General features: G+C 38.6%; 1 protein-coding gene across 5 annotated transcripts in view; it reads left to right on the forward strand.

The window, feature by feature from the left end:
* TRPC6 (transient receptor potential cation channel subfamily C member 6) overlaps window positions 1-12,925 on the forward strand; it is a 131,290-nt gene extending 118,365 nt beyond the window's left edge. For 4 of the 5 annotated variants that reach the window (XM_027051937.2, XM_027051939.2, XM_053204217.1 and 1 more), the window contains 3 exons: window positions 1,753-1,836; window positions 10,001-10,076; window positions 10,833-12,925. In XM_027051937.2, coding sequence (XP_026907738.2) covers window positions 1,753-1,836; window positions 10,001-10,076; window positions 10,833-10,984 — 312 coding nt within the window. In that variant the 3' untranslated portion in view covers window positions 10,985-12,925. Of the gene's footprint in view, window positions 1-1,364; window positions 1,690-1,752; window positions 1,837-10,000; window positions 10,077-10,832 lie in introns of those variants that run through there. The other variant, XM_053204215.1, reaches the window with a different exon arrangement.
* Window positions 12,926-14,111: the final 1,186 nt, after the last annotated feature.

Genomic DNA, 14,111 nt, shown 5'->3' on the forward strand with positions numbered 1-14,111 from the left:
AGTTTGAAAGCCAGGAAGCATTATATCATCATAAAGATAAATGAATAACTATTTTTAAGAATAAATATTAAAAATTACATTGTTAAAAACATGTTGAAGTTTGCATTTGTTTCCCACATCCATAGATTAGTAGGACTTGAAGGAGAATAGGTATCCACTGGACTAGTCCCTTCATTGTTGGACACAGTGCAGAAAGTTCCAGCATCTCACCTGCTGCTCCAGAGCTGTTGTGGCAGAGCCTTAGTCTTCACATTTCTGTCAAGCACTCTTTTATTAGAGAATCCAAGTTGCCTCTCTTTGGTTCATTTGGCCAATTGTATAATTTTATCTTAATTATGTTTAAAGTTAATATAAAGTGAAAGAATATGGATATTTTGCTGACACTGTTAGAGAGGTTGAAAGACAAGGGGAAATAGCTACATGAAAAGGGGTGCTAATATTTTCAAAATTGCGTATTGTGTTTTTATGGATCTTATCAGCCTTAGTATATTCTTCCTGTGCATATAACTTAGCAAGATAATGATTGTTATGTTCTTCACTGAATACCCAGAATCCATAGCACAGCATCTTCATATAGAGGGCCCTCCATCAATGTCCAGTGTTTACTGGATGAATGTGTGCATAGCTGTTTTAGGTCAGCATGTGGCCATTTAAAGCATCAAGGCACTGAAGTTAAGGACTTTAATTCTCAGTGAGATTTACTTACAGCAACTTAGATGCCATTGGGAAATATGAATCATCACTGTCTTTGAAGATGGTCTTGAAGTTTCTTGTCCCTTGGAAAACAGTTGTACACCAAAAACAACAACAACAACAAAAACAAAAACACAAATGTGAAGCTGATGTGTTTTGCTCAGGTTCTCCTACTTACTTATTTTTAAAACCATGTTTTTCCTTTTAGAGAATGCCATGAAGAGTTTTTTTAATCATTTTCTTAGCATGTTTTTTTTAAAAAAAAGTTTTTAACATTTATTCATTTTTGAGAGAGAGAGAGCATGAGTGGGGCAGGGGCAGAGAGAGAGACACACAGAATCTGAAGCAGGCTCCAGTCTCTGAACTTTGAGCACAGCACCAATGCGGGGCTCGAACTCATGGACCGTGAGATCATGACCTGAGATGAACTTGTACGCTTAACAGCTTGAGCCACCCAGGTGTCCTATTAGCGTGTGTATACAGGACTTTACCACCTTAATTGCAGATTGTTTTAGATCTTTTTTATTTGCCTGTTCAAGCAAATATATGGTTTCAAAAGTACTGCCCAAATGTGATACTATGTAGATCCTAAAATTCAAATGCATTAATGTGTTTTTTATTGGCCCCTGAACTCTGTCTCACAACAAAGTCTTACCCTTGTGTTACTTCAGGCACCCACCTACAAGTGTGGGTGTAGTGCTCATGGATGCTGGCCTGTTGCTCCCTTAACAGAGGACTTCTTAGATCACCACCATCACTTCCCCAACTTGTTTGCCTCCTCCTCTCTCAGAGATGTGCCTGTGAGAATGTTAAAGCATGACTGTTATGACTACATGACTGATAGCCATAAAGTCTATGAAAGTCCTCAGACAACCTTGAATAACCATTGAGAGATCCGGCACCCCTCAGGTGCCTCTGGTTCGTCTTGGAAGATAGACTATAAAGCAAATTAAATGAAAAATTTATACATGTAACTTATAAATTCCTATATATAACTAATAAATATCATTACATTATTTAGAAGAAAAATAAGAATTTTTGATTCTTTTCAAATTACAGCTTGGGCATAGTAAACAATCAAGTATAAGGAGCTCACAAGATTTCCAGTTAAATAGTTTCAATAATCCTCCAGGAAAGTATCAGGTAAGCATGATTTTTTTTTTTAGAAAACTAAGACTAGTTATTTGTAATATTTAAAATCCCAAACTATGTGATTCTTTAAGTGAAAATGAACTATTATGTTGTTTTTCTCAATATCAAAATAATGCATGAGTTCAACAAATATGTGCCTATACTTTCTCAGGACTGGAGATACGTAAGTAAATAAAATAGATGAAGTCTTGGCATCCCAGAGCTTAGAGTCTACATGTTCATTGTAAAAGGCCTATATGTTCATTGTAAAAAGTCTATCCTCACAAAAAAACATACAGGAGAGAATAAAGTGTACCTCAAAACCCACTACTGAGATTTAAAGACTACTTATTTGGTGATATTCTGCCAGGTGATTATGTGTATATGTATAATTTTACATATACTTCAATATTATATAACTGTATATATAGTATATAAAGGAGTTAATAGTACTTAAATAATGGCTAACAGTTTTTCACTTCACAAAACATATTGATATTAATTTTAATGGATGTATAGTACTCTTTGTACAAATATATGATAATTAAAATAATTTCCTATTGATGGAACTTTAACAGTTTTTTCTACTATTATAAGTAGTACTACTATGAACATTGTCCATGCACCCAGTTACATCCTTAGAATAAGTTCTTAAAAGTGGAATTTTACTGTCCACCATTTAATTTGGGGTTTAGAGAGTTAGATTTGGTTTAACTATATATCCACCCAGGACTTCCTGCACATGGTACTGAACCTCCTGCATTTCCAACATTCTCATGGTTGAAGCCCAGATGGGGGAAAACTTTGTTACATTGAAACTAGACATTCCAGTGCACTGGGAGGGGCAAGATGGTGGAGCAGCCTGGAAGTTCTCGGCTTCTCTCATCCCTGAAATGCAGCTAGATCAGCACAACCCATTTTTCACATGTGGAAAATTGATGTTAGGATTGACAAAACAATCTGCTTAACTTGAACCACAGAACTCAGCATGTACACGGCACAGAGAGGTGAACTGGGGGAGAGAGAAGCTGTGAAGGGTAGGGAGCTGTTTTTGTTTGCAGAGAGGGGACAGAGACAGGCGGTATAGTATAGGAAAAGCACTCCCCCTGAAAGTAGATGGAGAGAAAGAGAAAGAGTGAAAACACCCACAATGGATTGAACAAAAAAGGGAGAAAGGAGAAAGAAGAGGGTTTCAGTACCATTAGGACTCTGTAAACAGGGGAACACAGAGTTGGAAACTCCTCAGCTCAATACCTGGCAGAGCTCTGATAGGGAGTTCTGACAGAGCTCTGAGTCCCTAGGAGCATACAGTGAGGTGTGAGGGGTCCATGGGCCGCAGGGGAGAAGCCGTTCCTCTGCTAGGAGGGCATTTGGTGGAGGCCATACAACCTCCCCATAGGAAAAGGTCCCAGTGGACCCCAGAGAACAGCCATGTTTTCTGGTATTGGAACAAAGATGCCAGGGCATGGTTAAACCTGGTGCTAGCTGTGTGTTGTGTTTTGCCATAATCTCTGAGCCTCTGCTGCCGTGTGAGCACATGAACTTTTCCTGGGGCAAGCAGGCACCCGGCCACATTCTCTGAACCTCTGCAAGAGCGCAGCCACACTAATGTTACCTGGGGCAAGCTAGCACCTGGCCATTGCCCAGTGAGACCCTCCCTCAGAATGTTGGAGGAGGTCCAAGCTGTAGGGCTCTCAGAAGTGAGGGGTTTGGAAACACAGCCCCATCTGAGATAAAATTTGGGAGAGAGGTGCCTGGCAGGCTGACAGCTTGGACACAGACAGTGTAGAAGCAGGGAGCAGACAGAAGCCAGCGACAAAGGAGGGGTGCTTGATTGCCACTGAGTGAGAGCATAGAATTCTGGTGCTAGAGACTGTGAAGCTGGGTGATGCCATTTTTACCTCTCCCGCACCTGTGCATAAACACACATGCACGCCACACCTATACACCCCATTAAGCTAAGCAGCACCACCTAGTGGAGAACGGAGCTGTTACACCAAGCCCTACCCAATTGCGCCCTCCAAGAACATGCCCTAGAGAACCACCACAAGTCTCTCCACCTGCTTACTACACAGACTATAAAGTGCATCCTAGTTAGATTTTTAGGGGAAACTGGATGTAATTTATTTTGGATTTCATTCTGTTCTCTGGTCCATCTATTCTTTTTTTTGTTTTTTTCTTTTCTTATTCTTGGATACAGAAAGAGAAAAAAAAATTTTTTTTTCAGTTTAAAACTTTTAAAAATATTTTTACTACACTTTTTCTTTTTTGTAAAATTTTAAATTCTATTTTACCTCATTTCATTTTATTTTATTGTATAATTTTTAAACATTTAAAAAATTTTTCTTACCTTTTTTCTTTTCCTTTTTTCTCTATTCTATCAAGTTTCTTTCAAAACCAAATCAAAACATATCTAGGATCTAGCTCCCTTTATTTAATTTTTTGTGTTGTTTTTAACTTTATAATTTTATTTTTTATTTTACGAATTCTTTTTCTTCTTCCAAAATGACAAAATGAAGGAATTCACCCCAAAAGAAAGAACAGGAAGAAATGACAGCCAGGGACTTAATCAACACAGATATAAGCAAGATGTCTGAACTAGTATTTAGAATCATGATAATAAGAATTAGCTGGGTTTGAAAAAAGCATAAATCCCTTTCTGCGGAGATTAAAGAAGTAAAATCTAGTCAGGATGAAATTAAAAATGCTATAACTGGGGCGCCTGGTTGGTTCAGTCCGCTAAGCGTCCAACTTCAGCCCAGGTCACGATCTCGCAGTTCGTGGGTTCGAGCCCCACCTCGGGCTCTGTGCTGACAGCTCAGAGCCTGGAGCCTGTTTCAGATTCTGTGTCTCCCTCTCTCTCTGACCCACCCCGTTCATGCTCTATCTCTCTCTGTCTCAAAAATAAATAAATGTTAAAAAAAATTTTAAAAAAATGCTATAACTGACATGCTATGTTGAATGGATGCCACGGCAGCATGGATGGATGAGGCAGAGCAGTGAATCAGCAATACAGAAGACAAAATTATGGAAAATAATGAAGTAGAGAAAAAAGAGGGAAACTAAGGCAAAAGAATGATACAAGAATTTGAGAACTCCGTGACTCATTAAAAAGGAATAACATCCAAATCATAGGAATCCCAGAAGATGAAGAGAGAGAAAAAGGGGTAGAAGGCTTATGTGAGCAAACCATAATGGAAAATGTTCCTAACCTGGGGAAAGACAAAGACATTGAAATCCAAGAAGCGCAGAGAACTCCTATTAGACTGAACAAAAACCAACCATCAACAAGGCATATCATGGTCAAATTCACAAAATACACAGACGAGGAAAGAATTACGAAAGCAGCAAGGAAAAAAAAATGCTTAACCTACAAGGGCAGACAGATCAGGTTCACAGCAGACCTATCCACAGAAACTTGGCAGGCTAGAAAGGAGTGGCAGGATATATTCAACATGCTGAATTGGAAAAAATATACAGTCAAGAATTGTTTATCCAGAAAGGCTGTCATTCGAAATAGGAGAGATAAAGAGTTTCCCAGACAAACAAAAACTAAAGAAGTTCATGACCACTAAACCAGTCCTGCAAGAAATTTTAAGGGGGACTTTCTGAGGGGAGAAAAGATGAAGCAAAACAAAACAAAACAAAACAAAACAAAAGAAAACAAAAAATACCAAAACCAACAAAGACTAGAAAGGACCAGAGAACACCACCAGAAACTCCAGCTCTACAAGAAACATAATGGCAATAAATTCATATCTTTCAGTATTCACTCTAAATGTCAATGGACTAAATGCTCCAATCAAAAGACAAAGGGTATCAAAATGGATAAGAAAACAAGATCCATCTATATGCTGTTTACAAGAGATCCACTTTAGACCTAAAGACACCTTCAGATTGAAAGTAAGGGGATGGAGAAACATCTATCGTGCTAATGGTTGCCAAAAGAAAGCTGGAGTAGCCATTCTTATATCAGACAGTCTAGATTTTAAAATAAAGACTGTAACAAGAAGTGAGGAAGGGAATCATATCATAATTAAGGGGTCTATCCACCAAAAGACCTAACAATTGCAAACATTTATGCCCACAACCTGAGAGAACCCAAATATATAAATCAGTCAATCACAAACATAAAGAAACTCCTTGATAATAATACCATAATAGCAGGGGACTTCAACACCCCACTTACAACAATGGACAGATCATCCAAGCATAAAATCAACAAGGAAACAATGGCTTTGAATTACACACTGGACCAGATGGACTTAACAGATATATTCAGAACATTTCGTCCTAAAGCAGTGGAATACACATTCATCTTGAGTACACATGGAACATTCTCCAGAATAGATCACATACTAGGACACAAATCAGGCCTCAACAAGTACAAAAAGATCAAGATCATACCATGCATATTTTTAGACCACAACACTATGAAACTCAAAATCGACTACAAGAAAAAAATTGGAAAGACAATGAATACTTGGAGATTAAAGAACTTCCTACTAAATAAGGAATGGGTTAACCAAGAAGTTAAAGAGGAAATTAAAAAGTACATGGAAGCCAATTAAAATAACATGACGGCCCAAAACCTCTGGGATGCAGTGAAAGCAGTCATAAGAGGGAAGTATATAGCAATCCAGGCATTCCTAAAGAAGGAAGAAAGGTCTCAGATACACAACCTAACATACACCTTAAAGACCTGGAAAAAGAACAGCAAATAAAACCCCAAACAAGCAGAATATGGGAAATAATAAAGATTAGAGCAGAAGTCAATGCTGTCAAAACCAACAACAACAACAACAAAACAGTAGAACAGATCAATGAAACCAAGATCTGGTTCTTGGAAAGAATTAACAAAATTGATAAACCATTAGCCACTTGGATCAAAAAGAAAAAGGAAAGGACCCAAATAAATAAAATCAAGAATGAAAGAGGAGAGATCACAACCAACACAGCAGAAATGAAACCAATAATAAGAGAATATTATGAGCAATTATATGCCAATAAATTAGGCAATCTGAAAGAAATGGACAAATCCCTAGAAACATATAAAATACCAAAACTGAAACAGGAAGAAATAGGAAATTTGAACAGACCCATAACCAGTAAAGAAATCGAATTAGTAATCCAAAATCTCCCAACAAACAAGAGTCTAGGGCTGGATGGCTTTCCCGGGGAATTCTACCAAACATTTAAAGAAGAGTTAACACCTACTTTTGGAAGCTGTTCCAAAAACTGGAAATGGAAGGAAAACTTCCAAACTTATTCAAGTGGGATCGTGGTGAATGATTCTTTTAATGTATTGTTGAATCCGGTACAGGGCTGAGTCAGTATCCGCAAAACAATCAATGTGGTGCATCACATCAATAAAAGAAAGAATAAAAACCACACGATCCTCTCAATAGATGCAGAATAAGCATTTGACAGAGTACAGCATCATTTCTTGATAAAAACCCTCAAGAACATAGGGATGGAAGGATCAGACCTCAAGATCATAAAGGCCATATACAAAAGACCCACAGCTAATATCCTTAATGCAGAAAAACAGAACTTTCCCCCAAGGTCAGGAACATGACAGGGATGTCCACTTTCACCACTGTTTTTTAACATAGTTGGAAGTCCTAGCCTCAGCAATCTGACAACACAAAGATATAAAAGTCATCCAAATCAGCAAGGAGGAAGTCAAACTTCGACTTTTCTCAGATGACATGATACTCTATATGGAGAACCCAAAAGATTTCAACCGAAAACGTCTAAAGCTGATCTATGAATTCAGCAAAGTCACAGGATTTACAATCAATGCACAGAAATTGGTTGCATTTCGATACCCCCATAATGAAGCAGCAGATAGAGAAATCAAGGAATCAGTACCATTTATAATTGTACCACAAAACATAAAATACCTAGGAATAAACCTAACCGAAGAGGTGAAAAATCTATACACCGAAAACTATAAAAAGTTTATGAGAGAAACTGAAGAAGACACCAAAAAAGGGGGGGGCAATATTCCATGTTCATGGATTGGAGAAACAAATATTGCTAAAATGTCAATAGTACCCAAAGCAATCCCTATAAGAATAACACCAGCATTCTTCACAGAGCAGGGACAAACAATCCTAAAATTTGTATGGAACCAGAAAAGACCCTGAATAGCTAAAGCAGTTCTGAAAAAGAAAACCAAAGCTGGAGGCATCACAATTCCAGACTTCAAAATGTATTACAAATCTGTAATCATAAAGACAGTATGGTACTGGCACAAAAACGGACACATAGATCAGTGGAACAGAGTAGAGAACCCAGAAATGGACCTGCAAACATATAGCCAACTAATCTTTGATGGAGCAGGAAAGAATATCCAATGGAATAAAGACAGTCTCTTCAAAAATGGTGCTGGGAAAACTGGACACTGACATGCAGAAGAATGAACCTGGACCACTATCTTACACCATACACAAAAATAAACTCAAAATGGATGAAAGACCTAAACATAAGACAGGAAGCCGTCAAAATCCTAGAGGAGAAATCAGGAAAAAACCTCTTTGACCTTGGCCACAGCAACTTCTTACTCAACATATCTCTGGATGCAAGGGAAACAAAAGCAAAAATGAACTACTGGGACCTCATCAAAACAAAAAGCTTCTGGACAGCAAAGGAAACAATCAGCAAAACTAAAAGTCAACCAATGGAATGGGAGAAGTTATTTGCAAATGACATATCAGATAAAGGATTAGTATCCAAAATCCATAAAGAACTTATCAAACTCAACACCCAAAAACCAAATAATCCCGTGAAGAAATGTGCAAAAGACATGAATAGGCACTTTTCTAAAGAAGACATCCAGATGGCAAACAGACACATGAAAAAATGTTCAACATCACTCATCATCAGGGAAAACAAATCAAAACCACAATGAGATACCACCTCACACCTGTTAGAATGGTTAAAATTAACAACTCAGGCAACAATGGATGTTGGCGAGGATGTGGAGGAAGAGAAACCCTTTTGCACTCCTGATGGGAATGCAAACTGGTACAGCCACTCTGGAAGACATTACGGAGGTTCCTCAAAAAATTAAAAAATAGAACTACCCTAAGACCCAGCAATTGCGCTACTAGGTATTTATCCAGATGATATAGGTATGCTGTTTTGAAGGGGTACGTATACTCTAATGTTTATTGCAGTGCTATGGACAAGAGACAAACTATGGAAAGAGCCCAAATGTCCATTGACAGATGAATGGATAAAGAAGATGTGGAATGTGTGTGTATACATACACACACACACACACACACACACACACACACACACACACACTGGAATATTACTCAGCAATCAAAAATAATGAAATTTTGCCATTTGCAACGATGTGGATGGAACTATAATGTATTACGCTAAGCAAAATTAGAGAAAGACAAATATCATGACTTCACTCATATGAGGACTTTAAGATACAAAACAGATGAACATAAGGGAAGGGAAACTAATATAAAAACGGGGAGGGGGGAAAACATAAGAGACTCTTAAATATAGAGAACAAACTGAGGGTTACTGGAGGGATTGTGGGTGGGGGAAGGGCTAAATGGGCAAAGGGCATTAAGGAAGACACTTGTTGCGATGAACACTGGGTGTTATATGTAGGGAGTGAATCACTGCATTCTACTCCTGAAATCATTATTGCACTATATGCTAATATAAATTTTAAAAAATAGAAGTAATGCACTAAAAAAAAAGAAACTAGATGTTTCTGAATTATTAGCAAGTATAAAATCAAAACTACCTTTCTTGGTAAGGGAGGTCAAAACATAAATGAGTGTATGTTTGCTTAATTTGCCATTTCCACATCCAGTACTATACACACCGTCAAGCTCCTCAAATGAAAGGCATTGTTTTGCTCTACTACTTTGCAAGTAAAATATAAGCAGTAAACATCAAGGGGTAGATGTTTTTGCTAAGCCTATTCTTTTCTCAAGAATTAACTTGTGAGTCATTAGCTCTGGTAATGTAAAAATTGCTGTAATAATTTGCCAATAGTGTGCGTTCCATGCCAGGTAAATCCTCTTAGTCTTTGTTAGCATTACTTCTAAGGTCCTTGCAGGGGAAAGACCCAGACAGTTATTCCAAATGAAAGATTTGTCATAAACATAAAACTGAGCTGGGTTTCTCCTTTGTCTAGAAAATTATGAAGAGGCTCATTAAAAGATACGTCTTACAAGCCCAGATAGATCGGGAGAGTGACGACGTGAATGAAGGTGAGCTGAACAGGGACCAGCCGGCCCCTGAGCCTGAGTGTGGGTGCAACCCTGATGTAGAGCTGGAGAAAAGCTGGAGAGAGCGGTTTGGGGAGGGTGAGCCTCCTAGGGAAGAGAGGGAGGGTCTCACCAACCGTCAGCACTACTAAATAGTGTCGGAAAATAGGCTGTTTTTCCAGAGTTGGGGCAGGTGTCACTTGCGACATAAGTAACTGTTGCTTTTGGGGAGTGGCTTGCAGGGATGAGGAAGTGGTTGGGAAAAGTAAAAGGCTCTTGCCCCCAATCCTGCAAACATTTGCCATGAATGTTTCCTTTTTACTAGAGAATCTAGAAAAGATACTCAGATTCCTCAGTGTCTTTTAAGTTGGGTTGACCTGACAAGATGTAAGTTTTGGGACCTGCAACAGTAATGACTGTGGCTTTCTCAGTAGAAGGCACTACCATCAAGTGCTACCCCTGTGACTGTTCAAAACTAATAGGTCCTCAAGTCAGCAGATTTCCTCAGAGTCCGACGGAATTGGCACCTCTTCCAATTTCCTTGGGACTTTTGTTATAATTTTTTCTCTATAACCTTTTCATTAACCAAAAGCTTTAGCTGAGAAAATTGAAACCTGCCCCCTTAGGAAGTTTTTTCCTTTGAAAGGATTCAAACTACAGATGTGTGTGGAACTGACTGATTTCATTCTGTTCCAGAATCACTAGTTTCTCTGCATTATATATTTATAGTTGACTTCCTATCTCTCTTGTTTTTTAAAGGGGAACTGAAGGAAATTAAACAGGACATCTCAAGCCTCCGCTATGAGCTCCTTGAAGAGAAAACTCAGAATTCAGAAGACCTCGCAGAACTTATTAGAAAACTTGGGGAGAAATTATCAACGGAACCAAAGCAAGAGGAAGGCAATAGATAATGCAAAGATGTCCATTAAAAATACTATTTATTTGTCTACTTGAAGCCATATTATTTTCCAATTTACTTTTTAAGTGCCATTGTGACCATCTTTTAGACAAGAAAATGTCCAAAGATAACTTGGGAAATTCCATTATCTGAAACCCTAATATTTAATATTTTTGGTGATTAAATTTCATTGTTCAGGCTAAAGTTTGCGGATTATGGTGAAAATCATGCCCGACTATTTGATGTTTTCTTGAGCATAACAATCGTGATGCTGTGCTTGCTATCTCGTGTCTGCCTGGGGATTGTCTTGGCTGGTAGGAGGAGGCTGACACAGCACACTCTCCGTGTGGTCTTTACCTTGAAGGTGATTTCAGGTAACTGCTTGCCTACCTTATGGATTCCCTGATGGTGACTTCCAGCCCTGAAATCTAGGGACAGATAACCTGTAGCTGTTTGGAAAATGCTATTTAATCATCTGCTCTAAGCCCTCACAGAATATGATTGGTAATATCTGTGCAAAATTGGGTTAAATCTTTCCTAAATTTGCCAGTTCACCTCTTTGAAAACGTTACACTTAACAGTGAAAAAGTGCTTCCTCTACTGAGCCCTGGGAACATGGTTTAGTTTGTGTGTGTATGTGCATGTGCATATGCATACACACGCGAGTGCACATAGAAAAGTGTATATGAAATGCTTGTCCTGTTTTCTTTTGTAGCCAATATGGACTCTCAAAACCTCTTTATCTTTTGATTTCTACTGTGACTGAAAAATTATTGTCCAAATAATGAATCCTTTATTGGAGAAGTATCAAAGTCACAACTGATTATTTGGTCCAATTATAGCATAATGTTGTGCTTTTTTTGAGGCATTTACAGGTAAATCCCACATTTGGCATTGGGTATAAAGGAAACTGTGGAGGGAACTTGCAAATACTTACCTTTATTCTCAGTATGTTCTACCCTCTGTCAAAATATATGAAGCAGGGATGTGCGTTTGTAGGCATCCACGTAGGCTGCTCTTACGATGTGAAGCAATATCTACAACGATTAAAAGAGAGAGGTGAAAGTTCATCTTTTCAACTACACAGACTACCAACATTTAAATGATGCTGGGTATTAACTGGAAATGTTTCTTTAAATTCAGTAAAGAGAGGTTTCAAATGCAAATTTTTAACTTCATTTTAGAGATAAAATAGTCACAAAAATCTAGTTAGCCCCAACTTTGAATTAATTTAAGTCAAAGTAGTTTTATGTAACCAGATCACAAAATGCAACTGAAATTTGCACTCAGTGATTTTGTATTTGTGGGTATCATTTACTGAGAAGTTATTTAGTAATACAGAAAAGGTAGGCTTTCAAATGTTTTGTGACAGCATCTGAGCCAGAAGTTGTAAAAATCAGCCTCATAGCAAATGCACTATTAGCAAGTTAAAATAACCTAACACCCACAAAGCTTTGTGTTGTGCCATGAAGGAGATTGGCCTCTATGCCAAGGGGTGCTCTGTGACAGCAAATGGGCTTGACTCCAAAGAATCCAGAAAAGATACTCACATTCCTCAGTGTCTTTTAAGTTGGGCTGACCTGACAAGATGAAAGTTTTGGGAGCTGCAACAGGGATGACTGTGGCTTTCTCAGTCATCAAGTGCTACCTCTGTGACTGTGCAAAACTAATATGTCCTGAAGTCAGTAGATCTCCTCAGAGTCCGACGGAATTGGCACCTCTTCCAATTTCCTTTCAATTGGAACATGAAAAGAAAGCAACCACGTTTTGAGAAAGGTTTTTAAAAATTCCAACAAGAGCTTAATTAAAGGCATATTGTCAGAGGATGGCCATAAGCATGACTATCCTGCACAAGTGTCAAGCCACTGGCTTTAACTCTTGTATTCCTGTTGTAGTCAGCCTAACAAATAAAAATAAAATGATTAATCAGATTAAATGTATTTGTTCATCCTGTTCTCACAGTCATATTTCTCTGCTCAAATTCGGTGCTTTCTGGACGCTTGTAAGGAGGGCAGCCCAGTGATGTCTGACTCTGACCATACAGCTGCTTCCTGGAGGCCAAGCCACAGTCACACCTCATAGCAGACCTACTACCAGTGAACAAAATGAAGTCCCACTGCCTCGTTTTACTCTGCTATTTGTATTACTCTGAAACTGAGAATTAACACAAATTCAGTATGGTTTTACTACGTATATCAAGTGGGTGACCAGAATCTACCGTCTGCTTAAAACTTTGCTAGGGACCAAAAATGAAAAATGAATGTCTGATCTCAAAGAGCGTACAGCCCAGTAAAGAAACAGGAGTATAAGAAGCACACAACTACAAGAAAGGTTTCCTGAGCCTCTACTGTGTGCAGGCACATGATAAGTGCTTTCCATGCATTATTGAATTTAATCTAACTTTATGCTGATAACAACTGTATGAGGTAAACACTATTAATACCCTCGTTTTAGAAATGAGAAAACTGAGGCTTTTAGAAACTAAGTAACTTAAATATAGAATAGGTGCCAGAGCTGGGAACAAAACCCAGACTTGCCTCACAACAGAGGCTTCACATTTACCTGTGGTCTTGACAGAAAATACTGGAGCGTGGTTGTCTCACTGCAAAACTCACCTTTCAGTCTCCAGGTGAGGAAAAATGGGCTGTATCTGAACACCGTAAAGTCCATTACTTGCCAATGCAGAGACAGACAATGGTGTTAATCATGGAAGGGTGTGGGTAAAGAGAAGATTTGGCTTTGAAAGGATTGCATATTAAAAAAAATAATAGATGGGGATGTACATTAGGGGTTGGAGACAGTGTGAGCAGGGCCAAGAGCTGGGCATGTGTGGGGGACACTAGGTTCTGCAGAAAGAAATGGTAAATCCAGTGGCTGTAACTTGGTGAGGAGAACAGATTGACTTTGAGAAGTCTGTCCTATCCATCCAGACCATGCGGCAGTATTTGCCAACCAGGCAGACCGACCAACCGGTAGCATCACTGTCGGGACCAATTTCCAGTTTCAGGCTGAGAGAAACTGAAGACTCCATAAAAATAGACTTTTTGCTCCTTTTCTGGCTTCTATTCTTGCAAGGAACTGGTATCCCCCTCTACACATGCGTCGAATGCAAACAGTGAATGTCGTCCATGTGAGAGACA

Source organism: Acinonyx jubatus, chromosome D1 (genome assembly GCF_027475565.1).
Source record: "Acinonyx jubatus isolate Ajub_Pintada_27869175 chromosome D1, VMU_Ajub_asm_v1.0, whole genome shotgun sequence".
Classification (NCBI taxonomy): Eukaryota; Metazoa; Chordata; class Mammalia; order Carnivora; family Felidae; genus Acinonyx; species Acinonyx jubatus.